The sequence below is a fragment of the Dermacentor andersoni genome, chromosome 1 (genome assembly GCF_023375885.2).
Source record: "Dermacentor andersoni chromosome 1, qqDerAnde1_hic_scaffold, whole genome shotgun sequence".
NCBI classification, from domain to species: domain Eukaryota; kingdom Metazoa; phylum Arthropoda; class Arachnida; order Ixodida; family Ixodidae; genus Dermacentor; species Dermacentor andersoni.
The window spans coordinates 20,249,902-20,277,615 of record NC_092814.1 but is presented as its reverse complement, the minus strand read 5'-3'; the positions used below and the strand labels follow the sequence as shown (position 1 = coordinate 20,277,615).

At 48.6% G+C, this 27,714-nt stretch overlaps 1 protein-coding gene across 5 annotated transcripts in view; it reads right to left on the bottom strand.

The window, feature by feature from the left end:
* Positions 1 to 3,235: 3,235 nt before the first annotated feature.
* Positions 3,236 to 27,714, bottom strand: part of Rox8 (TIA1 cytotoxic granule associated RNA binding protein Rox8) — a 230,505-nt gene continuing 206,026 nt past the window's right edge. For all 5 annotated transcript variants that reach the window (XM_050193331.3, XM_050193330.1, XM_050193332.1 and 2 more), the window contains one exon: positions 3,236 to 4,479. In XM_050193331.3, the coding sequence (XP_050049288.1) occupies positions 4,341 to 4,479 (139 nt within the window). In that variant the 3' untranslated portion in view covers positions 3,236 to 4,340. The remainder of the gene's footprint in view (positions 4,480 to 27,714) is intronic.

Genomic DNA, 27,714 nt, shown 5'->3' with positions numbered 1-27,714 from the left:
TCAAATAGCCGCAACTAGTGGCTTCCTCTAAGAGCTTCGGCAAACCCGAATATTACGTCACACATATATGTATACCTGCTTCCCGCCCATCTGTCGCTTCAATGCGAACAAAACGTGGAAAGCGCAGCTCGTACGACGCTACCGGCACTACGCACTGCAAACATCGTAGATCGCTTTGAAGACGAGGCCCGCACTTTGGCCACGTCGCAGATCGCTTTCAAGAGACACGAGCGTCGGCAACGCGTCCCCGTGGCGTCCGCGAGGTCAACGCCGTAGTAGACGCCGCGGTTGTCCCCACTCTGAACGGAGCGGCTCGCTTTCCTCATTAATCACAGGTGCAAGCTTGCGACCCGAGCCGCAGGAACCGCACTTATATGTGGTTTCCACGTATGATGCCGCCCCTGATCTCTGAAGGTCTACGTGCGTCCATGCAATGCGCAGCGTAAACACTTGCCACGTTGCTTGTCCAAGCTCCCTCGGCACCGCGGAGGGGGACTGCTGCGGCGGGTCGTCGCTAAATGACGCGGCCGGATCGTACGCATATGCCTTTATCGTGGTCGTTCGCTAGGCCGCTCATCAAGTCAATCTCCGCTCATGCCATCACTTTCACTAAGATTTCTGCACGGCGCAACGCGGGGAAAACGTAACAGCGCGCAGCCGGTTAGTTCGCCCCGTCGCTGCTGAAAGCAGATGCGACGTCAAATCCGCTGGCTTGTTGACGGGAGCGCGTTGCGTGTGGCCGCTCAGAGCGTCAAAAATAACCCGAACGACTACATACAAGAGCAATCGTGTCTCAGGAATGCAATCGTGGTTCTTCAATACGATCTGCAATGCGGACAGTGAACGCGTCTAGACGCACCGAGGGCCGACATCGTCGTGCGCGTCACCCCGAGTTGACGAGTGTCACTCCAAATTTATTTAGGCTACTATTATCCAAAAACGGATACGAAGTTCTAAACTCTGTAAACTGTACCTATTAAGATATCCAAAGCGGAAAATTTTAATGTATGAACGCGACGTTGTTAAGGGCTACCATGTCGCATGAAATCCGGTGTCGGCCCGCGTGTACGAGAATTCCCGTATCCACACCATTCTATCGTTAATATTGCTCATACCTTGTCTTACAAACCTTATTATTCCTCGGAACTTCAATTGAGAATGACAGCTCACAAGCAAACGTCATAAAACACAGCGCATGCCTTTTCTAAAATCTTCCGACTTTAATATTAAAAGTGCGAAACAGTAACATAACCCTGAATACATGCATTTTTTTTTTGCCGCGGCTGTGCACTACCTCCGGGATCGGCCCACGCAAAAGGCCGCCAGCGTTTCCCGGTAAACATTACGGTTACCTAAGCTGCAGTTGCCGGGAAGCGTGAGCAGCAGTCGGGGATCTTGGAATGCTATCGCGTACCACTATTAAAGGCGAAGCTTAAGCGTCGTCCAAATTTTAAAAGCCCCCCCCCCCCCCCCCCCCCCCAAGTATTGTTATGCTTACCCAACTAGAACACTGTCCATCATGCCATGCAGGACGATCGCTTTCTGCAGCAGCGAGCGTGCCGCTTCAACGCGAACAAAGCGGCGAGAACACAGCGCTCTCGGCACATTCGCGACGAAGATCCCCGGCGAGAACATTGCGCCAAGTTATCAACAGTCGGCGCTAAAGAGCGACAACGGATGATGATCGGAACGTCACCACACGTGTCGCCGCCACCTGCAGTACTTAGCTTGCGTCATCAATGCATTCAGCGGCACCGTTTGCACCAATTCGTGTCCCTGCAGTGTTGTCCGTTCGTAGTGGTCGGACCAAGTTCCCCAACAGTGAATGACACGCGGCTGCGCGATGAGCAAGTGGCACCATGCTGACAACTCCCGGAGGAGTTTCTGCATTTACTTTACACAGCGCTCTCAAACACTGCACTGCATGCGGTTCACGGAGCTGTGACAAATTTTTCGTGCAGTCAGAGATTCGTAAATTTCGTGCTTTAAGTTAATAGGAAAATCTGAGTAGACTACGACCTAAGGCTTATGTGTAGATGTAAGCAAAAACAAGACCGCTGGATTAAAAAAAGAAAGAAAATTCGGCCAGCCACGTCTGCCGGGCTGCTCCAATAGGAGCGAATGTCTCCGTCGTAGTTCCGATTCTCGGCTGGGCCGAACGGCACTAGCGGTAGGGGACTGGAAGCGTCGGTTTCCACAGACGACGGAAGCGCCTTGCTCACGCATTTGCTATGCCGATCCCAGACAACAGTAATGTGGTTTGCTGTGTAGCGGTACCACATGCAATTTCGAGCAAATTTTAGAGCCAAATTAAAAATACAAACGTCTACGGAATAAAAGCATGCTGGTTTCTGTCAACGTGACACTATCTTGTCATTCTCACACTCCAAAGAAGTTTTGAGCGGTATACAAAAAGCTCCCAACTTGTACTTAAATTATAGTGCAAGAACTTTATACAAAATAATAGAGGGTCATATCACGGTTGAGATGGACACGCTTATCGAATTTGTAGACACTAGTAAAACACCGGCTTCGGCAACATGTCATCAATCAAAGCACAGATGAGTATAAACAGCGTTCGCGATTTGCTCCTGTTAACGCTAACTTGTGAACAAGCATATTTATTAGTCGTAATCATCTCAGCATAAACGCAGTTTTCATACGGTTGGCTTTTCCGTGGTCTACCTGACCCGTGTCCACTTTTTTTCGGCGAGCCATCGTCACGTTAGCCCAATACAAGCATCACGCCGACAGATGTGCCTCCAGTGGCGATGTACGTACGCGGGGCAGGTAGAAGTGTCCCAGAAAAATTAAGGCTTGTGCAGTCCCCGCGTCAGCTTCAACTCGACTCTATGGGAGCCAGCATGAGAATCGTGGTTTCCACGAAACTTTGTCCTACGACTTCAAGCGGCATTGCGTATCGATCACTTTCGAACTGTAATGAGGAGCATAAATTGCAAGGATAATGATTACGTGTATAGACTCATTGCTTTCTGCATTTAGGAAATGCGATTGCGTAAAGACAGAAGGCGCAGCAAAGCCACAGGTTTACACAAACCATTCTGAAGCAAGGTTTGGGTACGGGCTAGTTGGTATTCCATGGTTTGCGATGGTTTACAGAAACCATTCCCCTGGTAGCCGAACGATGCCAGTTCCCATTGAATCGCGCTGCTTTGCTGCCTTCACACCAATTTGAAGGAACCGCTGGCAACGTCGCAATGAACAGACAGAATCGTTTATAGAAATCTAGCTTGCACAGCTCCTTTATTTTTCGCTGCAGCGAAACCACGGGACGCCTGGGAACGCGCACAGGCCGCCCCCCACCCTCGTGGGCGTCAAGAGACCTCGCACTAGGGGCGTTATTGTGCAAGGCGAGGGGCCCGGCGGCGGCAGCAGCAGCACCAAGGGCGTCTAGAGGTGACTATGTACAGGGATCAAGGTTCACGGCCTTGTTCGGAGACAACCCCGGGAGAAAACAGCGACACGGGGGCGCGCGCACCACCACACACACACACGGCACCAGTCTTTCCGCCCGGCTCTTCAGCGCCCGGGTGGAGTCGTTTCCTACCCCGCCCACACCTAAGCAACCACGGGCACAGCACCGAGAGGCGCCCTCCACTCCACAGAGGGGGAAAACTTGAGCACGAGCGCCACAGCAGTTCGCCGACAGGCACACCACATGCACACAGTTAAAAGGAACCTCGCGCACACTGAAAGGGCACCGCCGCAAGAGACCTGGGCCACGCCAGAGGGAGCACCTCCCGCCGGCGCACCCACCCAAGCACGCACACACACACACAAACGGGCCGAGACACACAACTGCCCCACATCTCCGGCGATCTAAACTTAAACAACAATAACAAAATGTGCCAAACGAGCGTGCTAACACTTGACGCTGTTCGTAAACTACAATTCCAAACATGTCTACCCCATCCACACATTAATGACTCGCATCTACTACGCAGCTACAGGAAACGGTAAGGGGACCAGCGGCAGATTTTGATACCCCTCTTCTTCATCGCTTTATGATATATATATATATATTTTTATGTATATATATATATTTATATATATATATATCAGGTGTATGTATAGCTTGTGTCCTTTTTTATTTATGTATATATATATGTATAGTTCCCCTCGCCCTGCAATCTTCCCGCCGACCACATAGTTCCACAAAAAAAAAAAAAAAAAAAAGGAACTAACTGCGGCGGGGCGCGCAGCCGGTGCCACAGCCCGAGAACACGCAACAGGATAGAACAGAACAGACACACAACAAATGAACGGGCGGAGCGATGTGCGTGGTCTTCTTCCGTGGGCGCGAGTGCCTGCCTCCCTCTCTACTGGGCCTGGTACTGTTGCATAGGGTAGGCGCCGATCATGCCCGGTTGCTGCAGGCCCTGCGCCATGGGCGTCTGCGCGGCCGCCACTTGCGGCTGGCCGGGCAGACCCTGCCACGCCATCTGCATGCCCACGCTCCTGCGAAAAAAGAACAAAGCACTGTTTAGGCGAAAACAATGCCCATACGTTGCATTTGTGCCGTATGGACTTTTGGAAGCACAGCCAAACACGGTCGCCGAATTGGCAGTGTCAAGGCGCAATAAAATTCTGCAATTTTAGGTGATTAGGCACGCCGCAGCGGGGGATGAATTCTAACCGCCTGGGGACCTTTAACGTGCCCCCAATGCAGGGGTGTTTTCACCCCAATAGAAATGCGGCCGGGATTTCATCCCGCGAACTTGTGCTGAGCAGCGCAACACTATAACCACTAAGCTGCCACGGCGGGCAGCAGAGAGTTGAGGAAATCAACCGAAAAGCGTCGGGCACGCAAATCGCTGAACCAAGTGCAGTCCGCGTCACCCTTGTGTAGAGCGCGGGAACGGCAGCCTCCGGGACTGTACGTTGTTTACTATGCTTTCCTTTTCAGTGACCGCGCTGCCAAAGGCGTCGCAGCGCAATCCGTTGAGCAAACGACGTTGGTGCGCTCTTCGCGGGGGGGGGGGGGGGGGGGGGGGGGGGGGTTCGTTTTTGCATCAGCGCAATAAACAACAATGGCCGATTCTGTCAGAGGGTGAAAGTGTGGGCACTCACTGAGCGGGCTTGGATCTATTGTAACCTAGCCTTACCCCCCCCCCCTTTTTTTTTCTTTTTACACCAATTATCCAATAGACTCTAGCAGACCCCTACTCCTTCGAACCCTATCGTTTCCGAAAGCTGGGCGAGTATCTGTGCATTACAATAATGAGTCGACGCATGCACCAGTCTGTTCGCCGTACCTGTACTCACGCAGACAGCTCGGGCCTAAAAAACCACAATCTGTTTGCGTTGTCTCGCAAACACGCCTCGGCCAGACGTGCTTCGAAGCACGCGGTCGTCGGCAGGCCCTCGGAGCCACGTCAGCCATAGAATAATCGGGGCGTCTATCACGGAATAGAAAATACGGGTTGATCATTTTCAAGTGTTATAGAATACTTCAAAATCGCCTGATGCAGATAATTCACCCTGAGCTGGATTATTGAGAGAGGCGGACATTACAGGCAAGTAATCGAAACGCATATTCATGCAATTAAGAAAAATTCACAAATTAACTTACTTTACGCCACGTGTTGAAATTTATCAAGCCTGTGCGCTTACAAGGCGTATCCACTTAGAATGAATTTCTAGAATGACACAAGTTTACAGATATGCGCCATCAAACTCACCGTAAAAAGCACAAAAGTAATTGGAACGCCCACGTGTTTAGTCCCACACTTTGGAAAGTAGCTCGAAACTGGTGTAATCCTGGAAATTCAAGCAATAGGTCTTGAAAACACGCCCGGAGGATTTCCCCACCCGCCGACTTCGTTTCGCCACCCCCCACCGAGGAATGGGAGGCCTCCACAACTGGCCGAGATCGAGAATCGCAGCCTACGTAGCTTAGCCTCCCCTACGTTCAATGAAGTCGTTGCTCACTCACTCTTGCGCTAAGCTATCCGGCTACAATTCGTAAATGGCGATAAGTGCCGTAATGTAACCAATAAGCTAATCAGTGAATTTCCGATAATTAGCCCGTACACAGGGGCGGCGCCAATGCATTCCGGCGACAACAGGCGCCCAGCATTCAACCGTGCTCTGCCGTCCGATTTATTGGCATCACCTACTTGAAACCCACGAACACTTCTGGAATACCTACGGTGTTGGCATCGAATATTCGCGCCGTACGGCGGTCGAGAAACGAACGCGTCCCTCCTATCAAAACGTGTCCGGACGGCGCGCTTACGCCGATATGTTGCTTAAGCGGCGACATCACTGCGGCGCGCTTATAACGAGTAAAGACAGGATAAGCAAATTCCCACGAGTGTAGACCGCCATCGCTGTTATACTAGCAGTGACAATAATAGCGCGCTGTTTGGGCATATCAGCAGCGGCATATTAGCTTGCGATGATGTTGGCACTAAGCATATACAAGTAGAAAACAACATGAAATGCTCGCCAGTCTGCTCTTGACCGTCACTCGCATTTGATTCATGCTGGAACTCTGCTTAAAACAAAGTGTGCCGATGTTCCCGAAGGCATTAAAATAAGCGACCTTACTAATTTCACGGGACTGCTGACACCACTCGCCGTATGAAGTGGCGTGTAGTGTGTGGCAGAAACACCTGAAAGCTTTCACTCAAGTCGGGGATGACAGCCAGGCGTGCCGGCTAAAGCATGCCACGGCGCAGGCCGAAAAATACGTTGATGAAGACAACATCCACTCAAGTGCGGGAAGCTATGCATAAGATTTTCTCGCAGTGGCTTACTGGATGCATACAGACGCGATTTTTTTTTATATGCACCTTTAGTGGAAGCATGCCAACGTTAAAAAATCGGCACGTCTAACAGCCGCTACTATGGCACTGGAACTTGACGCAGCTTGCGAGCCATCGACGCGCCACACAGCAGCCAGCGAGAGCACCGAGCCGTCGTTAGAGCTTGTCCGGGCAGGCCGCTCCCGTCCGCCCGAATACCGGACAAACCTGTCTATTATCTGCGCACTTGTCGGCGCATATTGACGAGCTTAATTTTGCACAAATGTGAGACCTAAACGACGAGTGGACGCCACTTGCCGCGACAACTGCATCCGTCCTGTGGGAAATGCATGCAGCATAGTGCATGCACGTTTTAGGACCCCGACATTAAAGGGACAATAAAGGCACACGTGCACTGTTGAATATCCTTTCAGAAACCTCGCAGCGCTTATTTCGTGCCAAAGGCTTTCACAGAAAAACGCAACAAATGGGGTCGCGTTCCTCTGGCGCAATTCAAATCACCCGCCACTGGCGACGCGGTGTTACGCCGCATACGTCACCACCACCCTCTACTATCGTCGGCAAGAAAATGGCGCTATGACCTTTTCGCGTAAAATGCGAAACTGAGGGAAGACGGAGCCAACAGCACAGCACCTACATTTCTTGCCTGGCGATGCCGGCATACTAAACCTAGAACGCTCTGGTCAAAACGCTGGCCTCAAGAATGTCATCATTCAGGCAATGGAAACTACTATCCGATGTCGCCCCACACCGCGACTCGACGGGGACCGCAACAAGCGAAACGGCAGAAAAACCGCGTCAATTAGTTTTTTCCCCCCATGTGGACCCTTCTTCGGTCTTGAACGCAACGAGTGGTTAACACAACGAGGCGTTAGATGAGCCCCTTGGAGTCTCAAATCGTGTCCTACACTTACCTGAACATCTAGCTTACTAAAGCTTTGATCTCAATAATGTGAACGCCTTTGACGTTCTCGAGCAGAAATCTATCATTTTAGCTTGACTTGATATTTCGCTTTAGTGCACCTATAACTCGCAAACTGTGTCATACAAATCATTCACAATATAATGTTCACGACAGCGCTGGTAACCCACCTGGATGTCCAAGGCGCAGCTTCCCTTCACCCTTACGAAAACGAAAATAATGCGCGGTTTTACGAGCCAGAACCGCGCTCGAGATCGGGGTGCTCCGGATTAATTTTGACGACCTCGGGTACAGCCAAGTACACGAGCGTTCTCGCATTTCCCCATCGCCGAAATAAGGCCGCCAATACTATTTAGTCACGCATATGGGCCCGGCCGACGCGGTTGCCGACGTCACGGCGTCTCACAGCTACTGCAGCTCGGACTCTCTTTAAAGGGGCCCTTCACAGAATGGTTTCACTATTATAGAGGACGTCGTCCCACGAATCTCATGCCGCATATCTTGTACAAATCCGCTAGCGCCTTGGAAGCTACACAGCGCAAAAGCCACGGGGGCAAAACCTCTGCCGAAAGTCGCGGTAGCCCACTTACTTTTCCGTCTTGAGGTCGCAGATGCATATATTTTGCATTTATTCAACTCAACATTAGCAATTATACGTTACTGAGAATGTTCTCACCATCAAAAAATCGGCGAATAGCGCTGGTAGGACACGTGCTTTCGATTAAGACTTTGCGGATGCAAGACCCAGCCACTGTTCTCTGCTTTTGACACGACATTGTGAATTCCCTGTGCATGCAGTGCAATAATTGGCTCAAAGGCGCACAGCAGCTTCGCTAAAGGGACACTAAAGGCAAATATTAAATCGACGCGGACTGCTTCAAGTACCATTCCAGAAACGTCGCGACGCTTGTTTCGTGCCAGGAAAAGACTTAGTTTACGAGAAAATTGCGCCTGAAGTGTCCGAATGCCCTTTTCAAAATTCAAATCTCCCGCCAACCAACCAGGGAAGTGGTGACGTCGCATACGCCACCCTTTAAAAGGCGCCCGACAGACGGCGGTGTACGGAGCCAAGACAGCCTGGCGATGCCGATACCACATTAGTACGCTCTGGTTAAAACGGTGGCCTCAAAATTGTATTCACTGTGCCGTGAGACCTTGTGGCGGATGGACGCGCTTTTCCAGGGCTCCGTGGCGGCGACGAAATCTTTTTTTTTTTTTGTGGGTGCTTTGACCTTCCTTCTGTTTTAGATTTGCTTATTGTTTAAGCCTTTAAATAATAATTGGATATTTTTTTCTTTTTTTTTTTCGTGTGCGCAGGTGTGTTTCGTGTATATTTGGTTTTGCAGGATAGAGCGTCCTTTCGCAACACGTGCAACTGTGTGGGATGTTAAGTCTCTTTAGCCTTTAAAACAGTAGCTTGGTTACAGTGAACTAGAAGCAATTCAGTGCAACGAGCGGCCGCGCCTTGCGGCGCACGTCACCCGCAGTGGCACCCGAAGCGGTGGCGCTGCCGTCGACCACTCTTGAAGGCGACCTGTCTGGGCACGCACGACCATTGCATTTCAGTCGTTTCAGTGGTGTGTTTTGGTTGCGGCTTTTTGTTCTGTGCGCTTGTGTTACGCAAGCGTTCTCGTGTGAATGCGGCTACTTGCATCAATGACTGCAAAGCAACGTCTCAACCACTGCTACGCTCCAGGGTGTAGCACAGGATACGCCCGAACTAACAGTGCGAAGAAGCTGTCGCTATTCAAGGCGCCTGCACACCCGGAACAGAAGGGCACGTGGGAGAGAAACCTACGTAGAGCTGACAAGCCGCTAATCACAGACTGCGCAGTATGTGAACTGATGTGAAATGATGAAGGAGGTTTGCTTTATCCCTCGGTGGAACTGTTCCGTTTTATCACAAAGCTTGAAGACATTTTCATAAATTCTTTAGTGCACAAAAAGTTCATTGGGAAAGTGTAATGGACATCCTGCACATGATTCATTGTGCAGCTCCCTTGAAAGTGGGATGCAGGGGGCGTATTCTGTAGCGGTTCGCTTTCGAACCGGTTCCTTTTGGCTGTTGCCATTGGTAGGCGCTTCGTTGTCATCCCTGGTGGAAGGGACGACAAATTTTGTTGACGTCACACAGCTTGTCCATCATCTGGAAAGGAACATTTTCCCTGTTACGAGAGGAACCGCGGAGAAGTGGTTCGCTCGAGGGTCGCGCGCGGTGGCGAGATGATGTCGAGGGTTGCTGGGGCAACCGTGGCTGCCGGCTAGTCTCGCGCCAGCTGACGAGCCGGCACCTAGACGAGACGAGACAGAGACGGCAATGGCGGCTCCTTTGGTTGTGCTGCTGGCGAGCGCCGAAAGTCAACGACGCGACGAGAGGCAACGATGCGTTCTGCATGGCCGAAGAAGAGTTTCGAAGGCATTTTAGGCTCTCCAAAGACACAGCGCGACGTCTTTGCGATGAGCTAGTGGAACATCTCGGACCTCAAAGATTTCGTGGTGTCGACACTACGATGAAAGAGCTGTGCGCGCGGCGGTTTTTAGCCGCCGGGAGCTTTCCAGTGCGTCGGGAATGAAGAAGCGATTCACTGTCGCAGCCTTCGGTCAGCCGGATCATTACAGCCGTCGCCAAGGCCATTACGGTTGTGGGCAAAGAAAAAGGATGGGTTAGATTCCCATCCACGGCGCAACAGAAAGCCGCCGTCAGCTGCTGGCCCAACACATACGACGCCTTTGCTAGGTAGGGGTGCTCCTCGACAAATGAAACGAGTATTTCGCGCTGCCTCGCTCAAACGTGAGGACCCAGCCGCCTGTTTTTGCGCGACGACATCGTTTCGGTTTCGGCGCGCGAACAAGTCCAAAACGTAAACAAAGCGAGGCAAGTTGTTTGCATAACGTATGGCACACCACCTAGCGAATAAATAAGAAAACACAAATAAAATTACAACTCCCAGTAGCCGTCTGCGCCGCAAGCTCACATTTGTTACTGAAAATATATTTGCAAGTGTTCTATACAAACCAATGTTTTTTTTTATCAAACCAGCAACATCCTTCAATTGCTATACCGTCCCCCAAGTACAAACAAAAATGATGACGTGATCTTCCGGCAGACCGCCGCTCGTTGATTGGTTCCCCTCACGCCGCCCCGTTCCACTCTTTCTCAGAGTGACGTAATCCAGACGTAACAGCCAAAAGGAACCGGTTCCAAAGCGAACCGCTACAGAATACGGCCCCAGATCTCATGCAGAGAGCCTGATTCCTCGCATAGTCAGCTTTTATGTCACCGTACGGCTCCGTTTTTTTTTTATCAGAGGTTTGAACAAAGCACATATGCTGTCAAAAAGAAAGGCAGCACAGCGCCTGAAGCTAAGCAGACAGACTTAGCTCAATTTCTACACTGCTTGTTAAGTGCATTAAAGCTCTCAGGATGATTCTTGTGCTATAGCAGAGCACCTGCAATAAAATCGTATGGTACAGAGAAAGCAGTTTCGAAGTTGTTCTTCCTTCTTTTTTTCTGTTCGTCATATTCCGTCTTCTGTAGCACGTGCTTTTAAAATGAAGTGCTTTCTCATGTAAATATTAAAACCACCTTAATCGGCCGGATTTCTGTGCATGTGCATCCTGGCAGATACTGTAAACAAGGTGTATTTTGCGATCGCGAACACCATGCGAATGTTTGGTCCCGCGAATAAGTATTGCTTCGTAAAATTTAGAACTCGCAAATTCTTCCGGTACTGCCACTAGCCCACGGTGATCAAGCCCGAGTTGACGACTAAACGTGAAAAAAAAAATTGCAGCCCATCGACTGTCCTTCGTCTGCTAGTGGTTTTGCTTCGTAAGACACGCCCAAAATCATACGGCCAGCTCAAACACCCCTGCGCACATAAAGTACCCAAAAGATAACTGCAAACCCAAGCTGAATTACGTTAAAACAGCGGCTGTACATAACCAAATACGCTTTCTATTTTTGTGTGCCACGTACGCTGCAGAGGGGAAACAGGGCGAGCTTTCAAGAGCGGTCGATTGCAGCGCCGCCGCTCCAGGTGCCACCGCGCGCGTCAGCGAAAGCGCGCGGTCGCGCCACTGGAAATTATTCTAGTACACTGTAGCTTGGTGTACCTATTAGTGGTTTTACGGTGTGTGCTTTGGCAAGAAAGTGAGAGCGTGGCCGCGTGGTTGAAGGTTTCATAGACATTGGTGAGAATTACTTTGCAGCATTTTAAGTACTTAGATTCTGTGCGTATCGGTTTTTGCTAGAAGGCACGTGCTCTGATAGCTTCGGTATTTGCATTAGAAAAAGCCGTGCAATACATAGCAAGAAAGCCGGGAAAGTGTGCGGGGGGTCTCTCAAATCAGATGAGGGGACGGACGAGAATGGAGAGGGAATAGAGTCAATCGGCACACACTGTGATGTCGGTGCTAGGCTGGAGAAAATGGAGGCTCTCCAGGAAGAGCTAGTCAAACAGGTTGAAGAGCTCAAAATGAACTAAACAGTGAGCGTGATGCATGGAAGGTAGTGGAAGAAAGACTTCAAGCAGTCCAGGAAAATCTGAACAGGGCCGCCATTGTAAACGAGAATGGTCGTGACAATGGAACTCGGTCTCCCGACTTACAGGAGAGGGAGTGTAAGCAAAGCACATCGAATGCGCGCAACGTGGGGATGGGGTAGCTGGAAAAAGCGGCACCTACCTTGAAACCGCCACACACAAAAAAGCAGGAGCGCAGGGGTCAATGTCTCTCGTCAAGTCCGAATCACGCGGAAAAGGACAAAGGGAAACAGGGAGAGGTAAGAGAGAGTGAAATGGTGATTATCGCCGGCACCTCAAACCTGGCTAGGTGCTCAGAAGCAATTGTGGAGACGGTGAAAGGAAATAAGAGTGGCGGTAGGGACTTTTCTAGGGCGAACACTGGGTTGTCATGGAGCAAGCAAAAGCAAAGCTCGCGAAAAATGCCCACGTGCGCAACCTTGTCATAGTAGCAGGTGGGCTAAATAACGTCCTGCACAAGAAAGGGACAGGACTAGCCCAGCGCTTGGCGAAGGAGGTGGACGACTTGCGCGAGCTATCCCCTCAGGTGCAGATCGTGGTGTGCACGGTGCGTGTACGTGACAGTCACGTACAAAGAGCCGTAGTGGCTGCTAACGCGATATGGAAAATGAGCCGAGAGAAAGACTTCGAGGTTGTCGAAGTAAACAGCGAGAAGGTGTGGTTGTTTTCAACGAGACGGGATCCACTTCAATTACAGGCTTGCACGAGAAGTGGGCTGGCGACTTGCTGGTCGCGCTGTTGCTTTCTTTTAGGGGGCCCACGGGCGCTCAGGAGGCCAGAGTAGGTAGCAATGAAGAAGGTCCCCTAAGGGAACCTCAGAATAGCATCGCCGTCAATAACAGAAAAAGGAGTAAGGCAAGAAAGAGAGCTCGCCATGCAATAGGCCACACAAACATGCAGGGCGGCAGAAGAAAGGAAAAGTGGGCAGAGATTGAAAAGAAGTTAAATACAGAACAAATAGGGGTGTGTGCCGTTACAGAAACGCACCTTAGAGACTCGGAAGAGCCGCCAGTGATTGAAAATTATGTTTGGGAAGGGTGCAACAGAACTAAGTCGGAAAGAAAAGGAGGGGGAGTCCGAATGCTCATCCATCAGGAAGCCAAATGGAAGAGTAAATTCAGTGTACTGAAATATCGAGTAGAAAGCAGACCGTTATATGTGGCCTTTTTAGACATTACGGGAGCGTACGACAACGTGCACGGCTACATATTTTGTGGGATATCTGGAAGGAGTAGGCTTAGGCGACGATTGTCTACAGCTTTTGAGAGAGATTTACCTAGAAAATAGTGTTTACATTGAATGGGAAGGGATGAGGAGCGAGGAGAAAGCTTATATCAGAGGCAGGGGTGCCCTTTATCCCCACTGCTGTTTATGATGTACATGGTGAGGATGGAGAGGGCGCTAGAACGAAGTAATATTGGGCTTATACCCCTGTCACACGGCAAATCTAATGTCATTTCCAACAAATGACATTTGTTGCGATTAATGTCATCATCACAGCGCGCTGTCACACGGCGAAAACTAATGTCATTTGAAAATGATGACAATGACGATAGTAAAAAAAAAGAAGACGCCTCAAAACCACTTTTGTCCAATAATTATTTTCCAATGTGCTAAATTCCACTAGAATATGTGATCGTTGCTTTCAAACCGTAGCGTTCGATCACTAACTTGTCGACATTGCCAACGAAGTCGAGTCGAGCCAAGCCAAGCCAAAGCTAAGGCAAGCAACAGGGCGAAGAGAACGATAGGCGCGTCCGCTACATCTGCTAAAGTGGTACGAGAAGGGCAGTTGCATGTCATCGCCGTTCTGAAGTGCATGCGGGCTTCTAATATCCTCATTCTTGGCGCGTGCCACAGGAAAACACGCGCACGCTTTTACGCCCAAGTCAAATGAAGCGGCTGCGGCCGATGCTCCGGTGCGAACCAACACGACTGCTGCAGCGAAAGCTAAAACGGCTGTCTGGTCACTGGACTGAGAATAGTTTTCTGTATTTACGCACGTGATGGACTTCAATGTCGTTAAAGCAATAATTAGGTAATAAAATGGATAGAATAATTGATTTTTTTGTTAAAACAAAAAAGAAGCATGTACTGTTTGCGAAACACTGGTAAAGTCGTGGTGTCGAGGATACATATTTAGTTCCAAACGAATGCGAATGAGTTTGGCGAACTCATTAGTTTGTAAATGTCATTTTCGAAAATGTCATTACGTTTTACCGTGCGACACCAAACAAATGGCATTATCAGCGAATGTCATTCGTTGTAAATGACATTAGATTTGCCGTGTGACAGGGGTATTAATCTGCCATACAAACAGGCGGGTACAGTAATGAAGCAGTAGCTTCCAGGTTAATTTTATGCAGACGACACTGCATTGCTAGCTAACAAGCAAAGTGATTTGCAACGTCTGGCTAATATCTATGGAAAGAAAGGCGAAAATATAGGTTTGAAATATAGCGTTAGAAAATGAAGTGTTATGGTATTTAATGAAAACAGTGAACATACAGTGGCAATACAAGGCAAGGAAATACCTCCGGTAAAAGAATATAAACATCTTGGTATATGAATAAACGAAGGCAATAGATATATGGAAACACACGAAAAAACAAAACATTGAAGGGGAAGAGAAATGCAGTCACAATGAAGCACAGAGCGCTATGGGGATACAATAGGTACGAGGTGCTCCGAGGCATGTGGAAAGGTATTTGGTTCCAGGACTTTCGAAAATGCGGTTGTTTGCCTGAAGTCCGGGGTACAATCAGGACTCAATGGCAACCAAAGGTCAGTGGGACACCTCGCATTGGGCGCTCACGGGAAGACTACAAATTAAGCTGTGCAGGGTGATATGGGATGGACAAGTTTTGAAGTGACCCAGTAAAATTTATTATGTAGAACGACTGAGGAATATGGAAGAAAGTAAATGGGCTGGGAGAGTGTTGAGGTATTTGTACAGGAAAAACATCGATTCACACTGGAGTAAAATAACTAGGAAGGTTACCAGCAAGTATGCGGCCTGTAGGGTGAGCAACACAGCAACAAATAAAGTGAAGCAGAAAGTCAGAGCGGCTGAAATAATCTCATGGGTGGCGGCAATGGAAAAGAAACCTAACTACTTAAGAGGAAAAAACGCAATCAGGAAAGAAACAATTGGTGATAACTCAAAGGGAAGCTCATCACTTTTAGAACATGCTGGTGCGTGTTCTAAGAAGCATGTGCTTGCAGCGGTAAAGCTAGGGAAACAATGGAGCATGTTTTATTAGAATGTGAAGATAACTGCCCAGCGGTTGATTTAGGCGCCACTGACCTCTTTGAAACCCTTGGGTTCAGCGAGAGCAGGGGATAAGTAAACTTGTCCGCAATAGAGATTAATTACTAAGAGGCCATTGGAAGATTGGTAGAAGTAGGGAAACGACAAAAATGGAGACGTACAAAGTTCACAATAGGGGGTCAGAAAATGTGGTTATGGGAATTCATCGAGGGTTTTTTGTTTTAACCTAGGTAGGACATTAGGTAGTACAATAGAAGAGCTTGGTGGCGCAACCCGCCGCCCCGTTACAAACAGCACGCTCATAACATCCATACAGAGCAGTGGGTTTGCCATAGAAGCTTTTTGGTCGTGGCATAGATCGTTCGGGCATCCTGCAACATCACATGGAAGCTGCATTCTCTGCTACTTGCAGTTTGTGCGAGTTTCGCGAGCCAGCAAAACTAGCGCAGCACTACATGATAACAAAACTACTGAAACGAGAAAGCGTGGGCGCCACCGAGTCAAGCGAAAACGAAACCTTTCGACCACCCGCATCAAGGGAATACTCGAGTCGCTGTTTTTTTTTTTTAAAATGAAATAGAACTGGACAACCAGCATTTTTTTTTTCTTATAATACAACATAAGGATTTTTTTTTTCAACGAGTGCATGAGTACTAGTGACAGAATTTAACTGAGGAATGCTTTCGTCACCGGACCAGTACTTGAATGTCCCGGTGGGAGTCTCTAATGTCCTGCATTTACCTCAATTTCTTGATTATTGAGGCTCTGTTCGGAAGAATATTGACGCTTTAGATATTCTCGATCACAAATTTATTACTTTGGCTTGACTGAATATTTGCCTTTCATGTCCCTTCAACAGATCGGCAATATTATTTTTTACTATGTTCACAGTTTCAGGGCCCCTTTAAGTGCACTACTGGGGAAAATTCGGAGATGCGCGCACTTGCGAATGACGTCACCTCGGAGAAACCCTTTGCTCTGGGTTGTTCTGCTGCCATGCCAAGACGGAACTGCTTCTTCGTCGCAAACGGTTTTTGAGATACACAGGTATCTGCAGATTAAAGAACATGCTAGCACTTGAAAATGTTGCACGAGAGGAAAACAACGAGAGGTTTCCTTGCTCCCTGGACCTGCTGCTGCACTCGACCGCCGTTGCAGTCACCACTCGGGATCCCTGAACCGCTGTGAAACCTATCAGGCGCACATTTGTAGAGTTCTTGAATGTCACGCTGAAATAAATGTCACTTGCATGCGGGTGGCTAACACTGGCATTGGTGTTAAGACGCGGCAAGCAGCGACGTTCTAAAATGGAGTCACTTTATTCGTTTAGCGACTTTACGCTCAGCTAGCATCTCACAAACGTTGCATCAATTTTCCACAAGAAAAAGCGCGCGCATTATTCGATGTAAATACGGTACCCCTATGTCGCTCTCCCAAATCTTGCAAGGACTGTTGCAGACTCTTAGCGTAACATCACTGAGACTGTACTGTTGCCAGGATGATCGCCGCTCAACGGTCGTTGTCCACGTATCAGCGCCCGCATTGCCAACAGGCTATCGGCTCGATGGCCATGCGAGACCAGTATTAGTAGTACCGTTTGACACAAGACAGCAAGCATACTATTCAATGTCAAATGCGTATACAAAACGAATACTGCCAGCGAAGCTTTCAAGCTCACATTTCTCTGAAGAGTCGTAGTGAAAACATGCGCTGCTATAATTCATAAAGAGAAAGACTAGGCGTACATTATCTATTAATGAATTTCCTAACGAAACAGCCATTAATAATATGTATTTCCCATGCCACGTCAATAGGAAACCGCCCAAATTGGTCATCGGTACGGCATAACCCAACCCCACTTCTTAAATATACCACTTACAAAGCTGTTATAGCGCCCAGTATTTTATGGTCACAGTATTACCTATCCGCAAAATGACGAAACCCCAGATCAACGAATATATTTCATTTTCTCCCCGGTTGTGCAACTATTGTTTCACACTTGCAGTTCTTGCCGCCGTAAGCATCTTTTGCTCATGTTTCGCGAGTCGGATTCTCATTCCTGAAGGAGCATCGACTATTTCCTCAATAGCTTTGGCCATGCAAAAATAAAGTATTAAACACTTCCAATTTGTTGAACAGCCGAAAATGCAAATTCTAATCAGAAGGAATATTTGTGCACATCTTGCAAGTTATTTTCAAGTCAACTATGCACGTCTCGCAAGTGAGCCAAGTATGAAGTCCGGTATAGAAGCTATGTTGAATCTACGCTTTTCATGGCGCGACGGCGCATGCGCCTTGCGTATTACTAACGAAAAGTTTTGAAAGAGACACGTGAGAGAAAGTCCCACGAAAAAAAAAAAAAAAAAGGTGCCTGATGTTCAATGTTGCGTAAACCTAGTCTGGTACTCCGCGCCGAAATTTTTCCGCTAGTGGACCGCGTGCGGCGCTGTATAAAAATCGCCATAAGTTCCGCTAAACACGTGGGACAGCAACAAACCTTGATTTATTGGATGCGCAATTTCTCAGTGCACCAACACACTCAAAATGGCTTCCGTGCATGAAATTCCTTGAAACAAACAAGCACGTGAAGCGCAACTTCGCACTTTCGCACTCCCATCTGCTCGCAGACGAAGCACAACCTGGATGGATGTTGCTTCACCGTGTTTGGCGATGTCTGGCGTGGGAAATGGGCCCACTCGGCTGCCTGCAGCCGCATTGGTGTCGTGGCGACAAGCGGCTTTCTTCGAGCAGCTATGCTCCAAATCTCATCTCCGAGGAGGGCATTGATACCAAGAGCACTGGGACGCGCACTTATTTGCAGTTGAATGCTTCTCTTGATGCCTGGTTGACCACTGAACGGGTGCTTGATCACGTTTTCAGCACTGTCGTCTTCTTCCCATTTCCACTCTTCAAAGTTTTTGGACCTTTGGGGATGGTGGAGAAGAGACCATGGGGTCTTCATCTGAACACAGATGCTCTTCATCATCAGTGGCACTGTCGTGATCACCTTGGCACTCCGCATCTTCTAGCTGAACATCCTCATCATCGCCGACGTCGCTCTAGGTCTCACTGTTGAACACAAGTTCAAGAATTTCCTCTTGTGTCAAAGAATGTTATTTCCGCAAACGCCACGTTTGCACGACACTGGGACGTGAGCTTTTTGCCTTCTAAAAAACATCGAGCTCAAACAGTGGACAACTAGGTCCATCTAGTGGAAAACATAAGAAGCAAAACGAAAACGCCTCGTTTTGTGCTTTCATCTACTGAATCTACCGACTTTGGCCTTTCGCGGCGCGGCCGGCGATCCGCCGGCTGCGGAAGCCAATCTGTTAAGCATGTTAGACACGATTCTTCAGCGCTTCTTCCCGGCGAGCTATATCGGCAGGGTGCTCAAACAGCCTGGCGCCTGCGGTGAAGAATTGAAGCGCTCACACCGGCGCTGTTAGGAACTGCCAGCAGAGGTGCAGACATGCAAAGTTCTCTCGCGGCATCGGCGGTGACATTTTCTGGGAAGCCACCGTCATCCTCTAGTCGAACGGCGCCACTAAGTCTACAGTGGGCGGAGGACAATACGCCGCGTCAGCGACTCTCCGTCGCGGGAAGGCGGAGAAGAGTTCAACGAACCAGGCTTTGTTACTGAACTCGCCACCGCCGACCTCGTCTGCCGTGAGCAGGGGAGTTCCCGAGGGGAGGTATTTGGCGGCACCTCCCCATGCGCCTTTCAAGACGTAAGCCCCGAGTTCTGCGAAGCCCGTTTCACCTCGGTGGGGGCAGAGAAACCAGTGCGTATGTGTGTGAGCCCTCCTCCTCCACAAAGGCGGGTCAACAAAGATTATGCTGGACGCTACGAATTGGCGGTGAACTGCCGTTTTCCCTCATCTAGGGAGAACGGAGTGTTTATAAGAAGCTGTCTGTCGGCTGCTAAGGTGTGCTTTGTGATCGTGCTCGACAAGCAGTGTGTTTGGAGCTTCGTGCTCGCATGCTGTATGCTTAGTCTTGCGTGCTCTATTTGGGAGTCACGCTGGACTGTGGAATGTATCTCTTGTTCTAATGTAATTATCTGTGAATATACCCCCCCCCCCCCCCCCCAAGTTCCTCCCTACGACCGACAACTCCTACAGAGCATGCTTCATATCCATGGCAATACTGAGCGACCAAGCACCGCCGAAGCAGCTGTTATGACTTGTTTAAAATCCGACGTTATGGGCGCGTGGGCAAGCGTTGCTTCACACAGGGTGCGTTGGCAGCGTCCGGTTAAGCCCCAACCAGATGTACGCGTTCGAATGCGCCCACACACATCGCGCCAGACGGAGAAAGAGGGCACGCACCCAAATGGTGCACGAGTTGCTGCGCGTTTAGTTGTGGCGGCGCAGTGTTGCCATGTTCAAAACAGCCTTTGCTTAACGGCCACGTTAAGAAACTTGTTAAATATGGCAACAAAACAGCAAGTTTTAGCTTAAATTTGCTTTTATATTTTAAAAACATATTGCACGTGTTGCAGTGTTTCACCCAGCTCAACTGCGACTTATTTCTAGTATTGTGAGCCCGACGAATACTGCAGCTGCATCGGCATAGCACCACTCGCGTGCTACGTGCCCTATGCGGGCTGCACGCTGTCAGGCCTTGAACCGGTCCAATTCGGTGCCTGATATGGCGTTTGACGCACCGGAATCAAGGTGTTTTGCCGTGGTGAAGAGTCAGATGGGACGCCCGGCGTGCGACAAACCGGGCAGGTTTTCACCAACCGACATTTGGATGCAGCCAATGACAGCGCGGCTGGCATCTGATGTTCTCCGAAATTCCCACCACAGAGGCAGCGCCGGAGGGCCGGTTTCTCTCCACTTTTTTTTCTTGCCGGCTACAATTCGTTTCCGGCACGAAATAGTTACCAGTTCAATAAAGTTATCTCGAACGTGCGCAAAGCAGCGCCTAGTACACTTGTACTAAGCTACTGGCAAGATCGGGAACCGCAATGTGAGGACATTTCGCAGGCAGACTGCACACACCGACCGTCTGAGCGAGGATGCTCACTTGGCTCGTACGGTTGCCCTTGGCATCGACGGTGTCGAGTAAATCAGATGTATGTAATTACGGGTGACTGAAGTGTAGTGTTAATCATGCCAAAAATACAAGCTCTTCGACGCACTTGGGCTGGATTGAAAGTGCCGTCGGCCACGGTGTCTGCCAAGCTAGGCCTACTGCCCCTATTGCCGGCTGTCAGCGAAGCCGTTAGTGGACAACGCACCTTTGTGAAGTGTCACTCGCCGAGCCATAATTTTATTGACAGCGTTCGCGTAAATAAGCTTACAAGGCGGGGCACTGGATCTGGGCGGACTTTGCTCGTTCGGATGCACATCCCGTGTCCCCAAATCATCGCAGCCACATGTCGGATCGGACGCCGAATCTTACTGTGTGCCTCCTGCTTAATATTTTATTAACACAGCCGTTACGAAGACTTTAGCGGCTGCCACCAACTACCAAAACGTGTGCAGAACGTAGCTTGCCTGCATGCCGAAGAGTTGTTCCGAAAGTCATGCTAGTTCACCGTAGTCCCGAGGCACGTCAGGCGTGTGACGCGGGCGGCAGCTTCTGGTGCGGGCGCAGAAATCCTAGCAGTGCAAGGTCTCCACGCTGCCGCGCGTCCACACGCGACACAGCCTTTGCGCCCGACGCCGCATGCACCCAGATGTGGTGCGGCGCGTGTGGCAGTGTTCTAGCACATAACATGCGTGCGTGCACACGCTACCATTGTACAATATTTAGCCCTTTAAACCCTTGCCTAGTCACGTGGTATACAGCAGTGAGGCTTGAGCCCGAGCAGCTGCGACACCTCTCCGCAGTGGATCAGGCGACGCGATGCGACACCTTCACACGTGCACGAGATTGACCTTGGCAGTTGTACCTGGAGAACTAGAGTTTTAGCCCTAAGAAAGAGAATGCGGACACGCTTTGCAGCAAACACTAGTGCCGTGTACCGCCTGGGAACTCCACTAGTATAGTACTCTACCTTGGTACAGTGCCGAAAAGGTGCATAGCGTAAGACCAACTCAATTTTAGAACAGAAAGCGGCCAGTGCTTCGTCCGGAGTGCACCATGACCCACGAAGTTGCTGCCTTGCATTTATTGATAAACCCCTGCATTAACTTTAGGCGACACTTCAAAAACATCACGTCGCTGACGAAGTTGCTCTCTCTTGCTGGTCGATGGTGGCAGCGCATGCCTGAATTCACGTACTCGTCTAAAGCGCGGTAACACTGGGACAAGACGCTGATGCTGAGTGATTGGCCCAGTGTTCAGCACAATGTGTTGCCGAGTCCATTTTATCATAATAGGCCGACGACACAACCAGTGGGTGCGAGTTGTAGCACGACGGGCTTTGTTATTGATGATGCTGACAAAATCAGTGTACTGACCATGATCGCACAAGTTCTTGAGCTTATCTTGATACTGTTTAGCAAAGGTTGGGTTAGGTCTGGCCCCCTCGAGTTCGTGCACCCGCTACCGGTGGACCTGAACTTAAAAAAAAATAAGCAGTCGGCACAAAGGAAACTGTTCTTATAGTTCAGTTGTGGCTCTATAGCGATTTGATATCAACTACTCTTCATACGCACAGCGCATACAATAAGCGGCAACACAGCGCTGTGCCAACATCCGTACGTCACTGTTCCCCAAGGCTGCCGGTCACATTCGCTACGTAGATAGGTGGGTCCGTACGGGTTATGCTGGTACATTTCTGAACTCCAGAGAAGCACTGTTTACCATTAAACACGAGGCAGTGCATTCGGTACAGCAGCATAAACTTGCTCAGTTACCAATGGTGTCAGCGATGGCATCCACGTTTTTACCAGAGAACTACATGGCCTATATGTGAGCACTTATGCGGAGTGCAGTTTTCTCAATACTTTATGGCATGCACAAACTGTACGATGAAGTTAAAGAAAAGCTATAATCTGTAATAACAGCCCATAACACGTCTAGATCACAGCTGCTGTTGTAAGCAGCTCGGCCGTTCCTATTGACTCGTCTCAGGGTGGAACAACGCGGCTAATAAGTGCAGATATGTTTTGCTACGTTTTGACATTTCATATCAGCGATGCGCTGTTTCCCCAATATCAGAAACTAACAACGATCTGTGGCTGTAGATGTCGACGTAAACAAACGCACCACTTTGGCAAATCCGACGTGGAAGGCTGTATTTAAGGATGTCTTGAATATGCGAAATGTTTAATGAACGTGTAAAAGGAATACAAAAAGCAAGGTGCAAGTGCTAATATAAGTGACAACAAACTCCAAGGCAGCCATGTCGCCAAACGGAATTCAGCATGCCTTTATCGGCTGCACAGTGAGCACAACAGCACACTTGGGCCTGCTAACCCAGTAGTTTGCGAGTGCTACATGGCTTCCAAGAACGGCATGCTGCCCCGGAGAAGGCATTCATTAACCGCGATCCACGAAACGCACAACCGACGCACACTCAACATGGGCGCAGGTAATCAACTCAACCGATGAAAGCACCGGCACCCTTCCAAAACGTTCCCAGCGGTGTGTGGCAGAGGGCAACAGAAAAACAAGAAAAAGGTGAATTGACAATAAAGTTGTATGAATGCCAGTCGACATTAAGGCAATGCTGTGAGTGGGTGTAACATTTGCCGACGTAGTGCAGAAATAAGGCTAGTTGCTCGTACAAAAATTAGCACTGAGAGTTTCTCCTGGCTGCAATTGTCACCTTCTATGACCCACCCACCGCATGGCTACGAGGTACAAAACCGCAGCGTGGAGGTGCCTTTCCCGTAAAACTATCCCTATTTACTCCTCACTGTAACCGCAAGCTGCATCCATTTCAAAGGGCCAGAAATGTGCCTCGGCATCGCTTCATAAAAAAACATGGTTTTGCAAGAATCCTTAAGGCGGATCAAGTATCACGAATCCGCCAGACAGTAAAGATGTGGATTCGACCTCGGTACCAGGATGAATTTTTCTCCAAGTGCGATGCTTTTTTAAAAAGTTTTTTTTTTTTTTTTGTGTTACCTGTGAGGCAGACGCCCTGGCGTCTGAAATTGCAGTTTCATTCACATACGTTTTAGCAGCAACAACTGTTCTGTATTTATACGAAAGAGGCGGCCTGATTTTTATGTACAACTGCAGCAAAGGCTTGCACAAATTGCCTAGATGTCGCCCAATGTCAAGATGCTGACCTAGCTGCAAAAACTAGTTCTGCAATGACTACTTCTAAAACCAAGCATTTCACACCCCACAAACATTTACAAGGTTTTCAGGTGAATCCTGCAGCCAACACAGGTCTTATTGGCTCAAGAGAGAGAAATGACTTGTCAAGTGAGCCTACCTATACTCCTCTAAACCACCATAGTGATGCATCAAATTTATGAAGCACTGCAATGCTCTTCACACGTACTACTTGCAGCAATTTGCAAAGCAACAAAGCGAGCACTCCAAGAGTGGCTTTGAGATCAGCCAATGCAATCTGTGTTCTCCTGAACGGACAACTATGGCTGCATACTCCTCAGTGGCGAAAGCAGATGTGGCCAGAATAGCAATGTCCCGTGAACAGTTGACACTGTTCGATGTTTTCACCTCGCCTTGAATGATTAGAAAATTTTATGAACTGGGCCACTGGGCATGGCTAAAGGCACAACAAAAGAATGTCTTACAGAATAGGTAGACAGGTGCTGGACAGGGCATGCAGAGAAACACAATGGGGCAGACCCATATTCAAAGGTCTTGAATGTTACAAATGCAGCAATTGAAAAGAAAAAAAAATGTCAGACTTCGGAATTATTTTGCACACAAGGAACCACACCGCCAACACGTTTGCACTGGTATATAGTGTATATATAGATATTGCAACAAAAGGTTGCACACTCCTCGAGGTTGCAGGTCAGTAAAAGCTGCAAAGTCTGTGCCACACCCAGCAATATTGTCCTCATTGTCCAGCTGATGCACTCCTACGACAGGTTGAAAGAACATTTTGTTTTTGTTTTCGAACAGCTCACTACAAAAGGTTCAATGGTTAAGCATCATTCTTGACCTCACGAGTAATTAGTGACCGTTATTCCTTAAGGCATACTGAACAAAAAGCTAAGCAAGTGACAAAATAATCTTGACACGTCCAATGTTCGATACAGACTCGCTTTTTGTGTATAATAATTGTTATTCCAGGCACAAATTTTGTTTGGCTGTATGCAATGTAGGACACAACAGTGCTTGCTGCATACATGCTGCAAGCCAACAAACAGCTTCCTGTACAGGACAGACAATTGCTCTAAGCACATGATTTGGCACCAGGTGCATTTTGCACCCACCTCAATATGGTGGTACACTCTTTGCTTAAACAGCAACTTTTTTTTAATAACCTCTTCGGGTGCCAACTCTGTGGATGAAACTGCCTTGCGGTCGTTTCAGTGTAGTACTGCAGTGTGCTTGCCACTTGGATTACGAGAGATTCCCGCAGTATAGTTTCTTATCTCTATAGTTGAGAAGACGTCATAACAGGCACACTTTTTAATTGAAGTAGGTATGGTGAAACAACGATGACTGCAGGAGTGGCGGTGCTCGTTTGTCTTCCACTGGCAGTGTCCACAACGGGCATGGTGAATATTTGGTGGCTTAGGATCTTTTGCCGCGCAAACTTTGTCGTCGATCTTCACTCCACGGAGGCCGGCCGTAAGGCCACCATCTTTTCCTGCACATTAAGGTAAACCGGCACCAAGTGCAGACGAAAACAGCTAAATAACTTAAGAGAGCCACGAAAAACGACTCTTACAATGATACTTCGAGACTGCGTGCTTTTACTCAACTATGGCGACCTCAAAGAATGGCATTTTTTGTTTGTATTGTGCACATTGTAGTCCAGTGTCAATGGAAACCTGCCTGGAGAGGAGGAAGGAACATAACTGAACTAAAAACACACTTGCCAAACATACAATCGCTGGCAAGCACACTGCAGGAAAAAAAAAAAAAAAAAGGTGCAGTGATCCTCTACCCTTGTGATGTAAGTGAAGGGCTTGCTAGAATCTTCACAAGTATCTGGGTAGTGCCCATCTTAAAGGCAACCTGTGCACACAACCTGTCTCAAGGTTCCCAGAGGTCGTCTACAGGGTTCCATGCAATGACTGCATGCTGCCTACTTCGGCAAATATAGGAATTTTTAACTACGTGCAAGACAACCTTAAAATGACATTGCGAAAGGACACAATGCCCTGTCCAAGCACCACAAGAAGAGCGGACATTGCATCAACTGGGACTCGGCATCTGTAATCGCCACTGAAAAATGCCCATTGACATGCCTGTTGCCAAGTCATTGCACATACAAACCACACAATAAGCTGCACACGATGCAATCAGCCTGGAATCTACACATGCTCACTGCACAGTCTACTCTGTACACAAGCCACTGCCATAGCTTTTCATTGGCGTCACGAATGAGCCTGTATGGGGCCCTGGAAATGATCACAATCAATGTTTGGCGAGTATGTTTTAGTTCAATTTTGATGTCCCCTCAGGAGTGCACTGTTGCTAAGGGATTTCTGGACTACTAATCTCAAACATTTAACTTCTCGTAGGCTTAACGCTGGCTGGCGGCATGTTTCCAGCGTAATGCTGGCAGCTGTCCAATGCCCAGCTTGTTGTATGTCAAGGCCACAGCACTTATATATGGCTTAATTAAGAACAGTTGCTGAAAATTGTGAAATGTGCTATTATAAATACAAATAGATAATCACCCTTTTGGTGCAATGGCGGCTATTAGCAGCCATACTGACCAATAATTGCGGTGCCAATACACTGCCTCACAATACACAGAGCGTGGGCACTGATCCAGAGCAGAAGCTGCAGCTCTCACTTGTTCGGACAAAGTAATGGCAATAATTAATAGTAAGGAAAGACATACACTTAGGATTTTATTTGCATTATATTGTGCAAAAAACAAGCTGCAGCCAAACTTAAGACCTGCAGCTGGGCTGTGCGGGCAGACCTGGTCTTGCTCCCTTTGCTGATTTGTGGCTGCCCAATGGTCTATCTATGTGGCAAGTACCATGCAAGAAAAAGCATGTAAACCCATTTGCTCACTGGCAGCTAGCATCTGGCAAGGTACCCTGCCACTTGCGTGTCCATGCTCCCGTCCAAGTAGGGCCCAAGGAAACTTTACTGGCTCACAAGCAGCACCACACAGTAAATCTTTTCTTTACCAAATAGTCTACCATGACGGTTTAAGCGACAGTGAATTCTGCTGCACGAAGGCTGACATTTCAGTGATGGCAGTCTCTTTCCCCCACCTGCCCACACAGCACAACTTAAGTGGCCACTACATGCGTGCACCTAAGAGGTTGATGAGCCAATAGGGAAAAACAGACAATGATTGGGAATGCAGCTTCGCGACAGACAGTGGCTTTTCTTACGCTTCCCCTGCATTCACTTCAGCCATTTTCTCAGTGTCAAATGTGAACTCATCCCCCAGGCAGATGACTGCATTAAAATTGTCAGTAAGAACTCTTGTTCAGTGCATGTGCACATACGTGGAACCAATTCCCACATCATGCAGCGTGCTATGCTTGGCGTCAACAGCATGAACAAAGTGCCTTGTTACTCGTATGCTATACAGACAAACTTCGGTATAATCAAGTAGCATCCAAAACAAAAATACCTGTTTAGTCCAATAATCTTTATGCTTTTATTGGTGTTAAATATTATGTAAAAGAAATGCAAGCATGATGCCTTCAACAGGCCAGCACAGCGTCTTCTACAGATTTTGACAGCCCCTTGGTGGCTTGCTGTGGCAATATGTGTCAAGGGAAGCATAACATCTTTGCCTTGCACTATACTCAATCGTGAGATCGGTGCGGTGACATAGGATGGCTTGTCAACTACTGTCCAACCAATACCAGGTTGTGGGCCAAAACATACGCACACATCCATTTGCCATGGAGAAAAGAAAGTTGTTCTTTCCAACATGCATTTCAAGTTGCGCTTGCCAAGTACAGCTGCTGACTCAATTTTTCGGACATGGAAAGTGGCCGCATGCGGTCCAAAATTAATTACCATGGCCATCAGTCCAGCCCACATGTGTCATCTCGCACTTGATCTTTGATGAAGCACACTGGCACAAACACACTGACGATTAGCTTCCCATGACGATACCACTACACTAGGCAAATTTTATCACAGTCATAC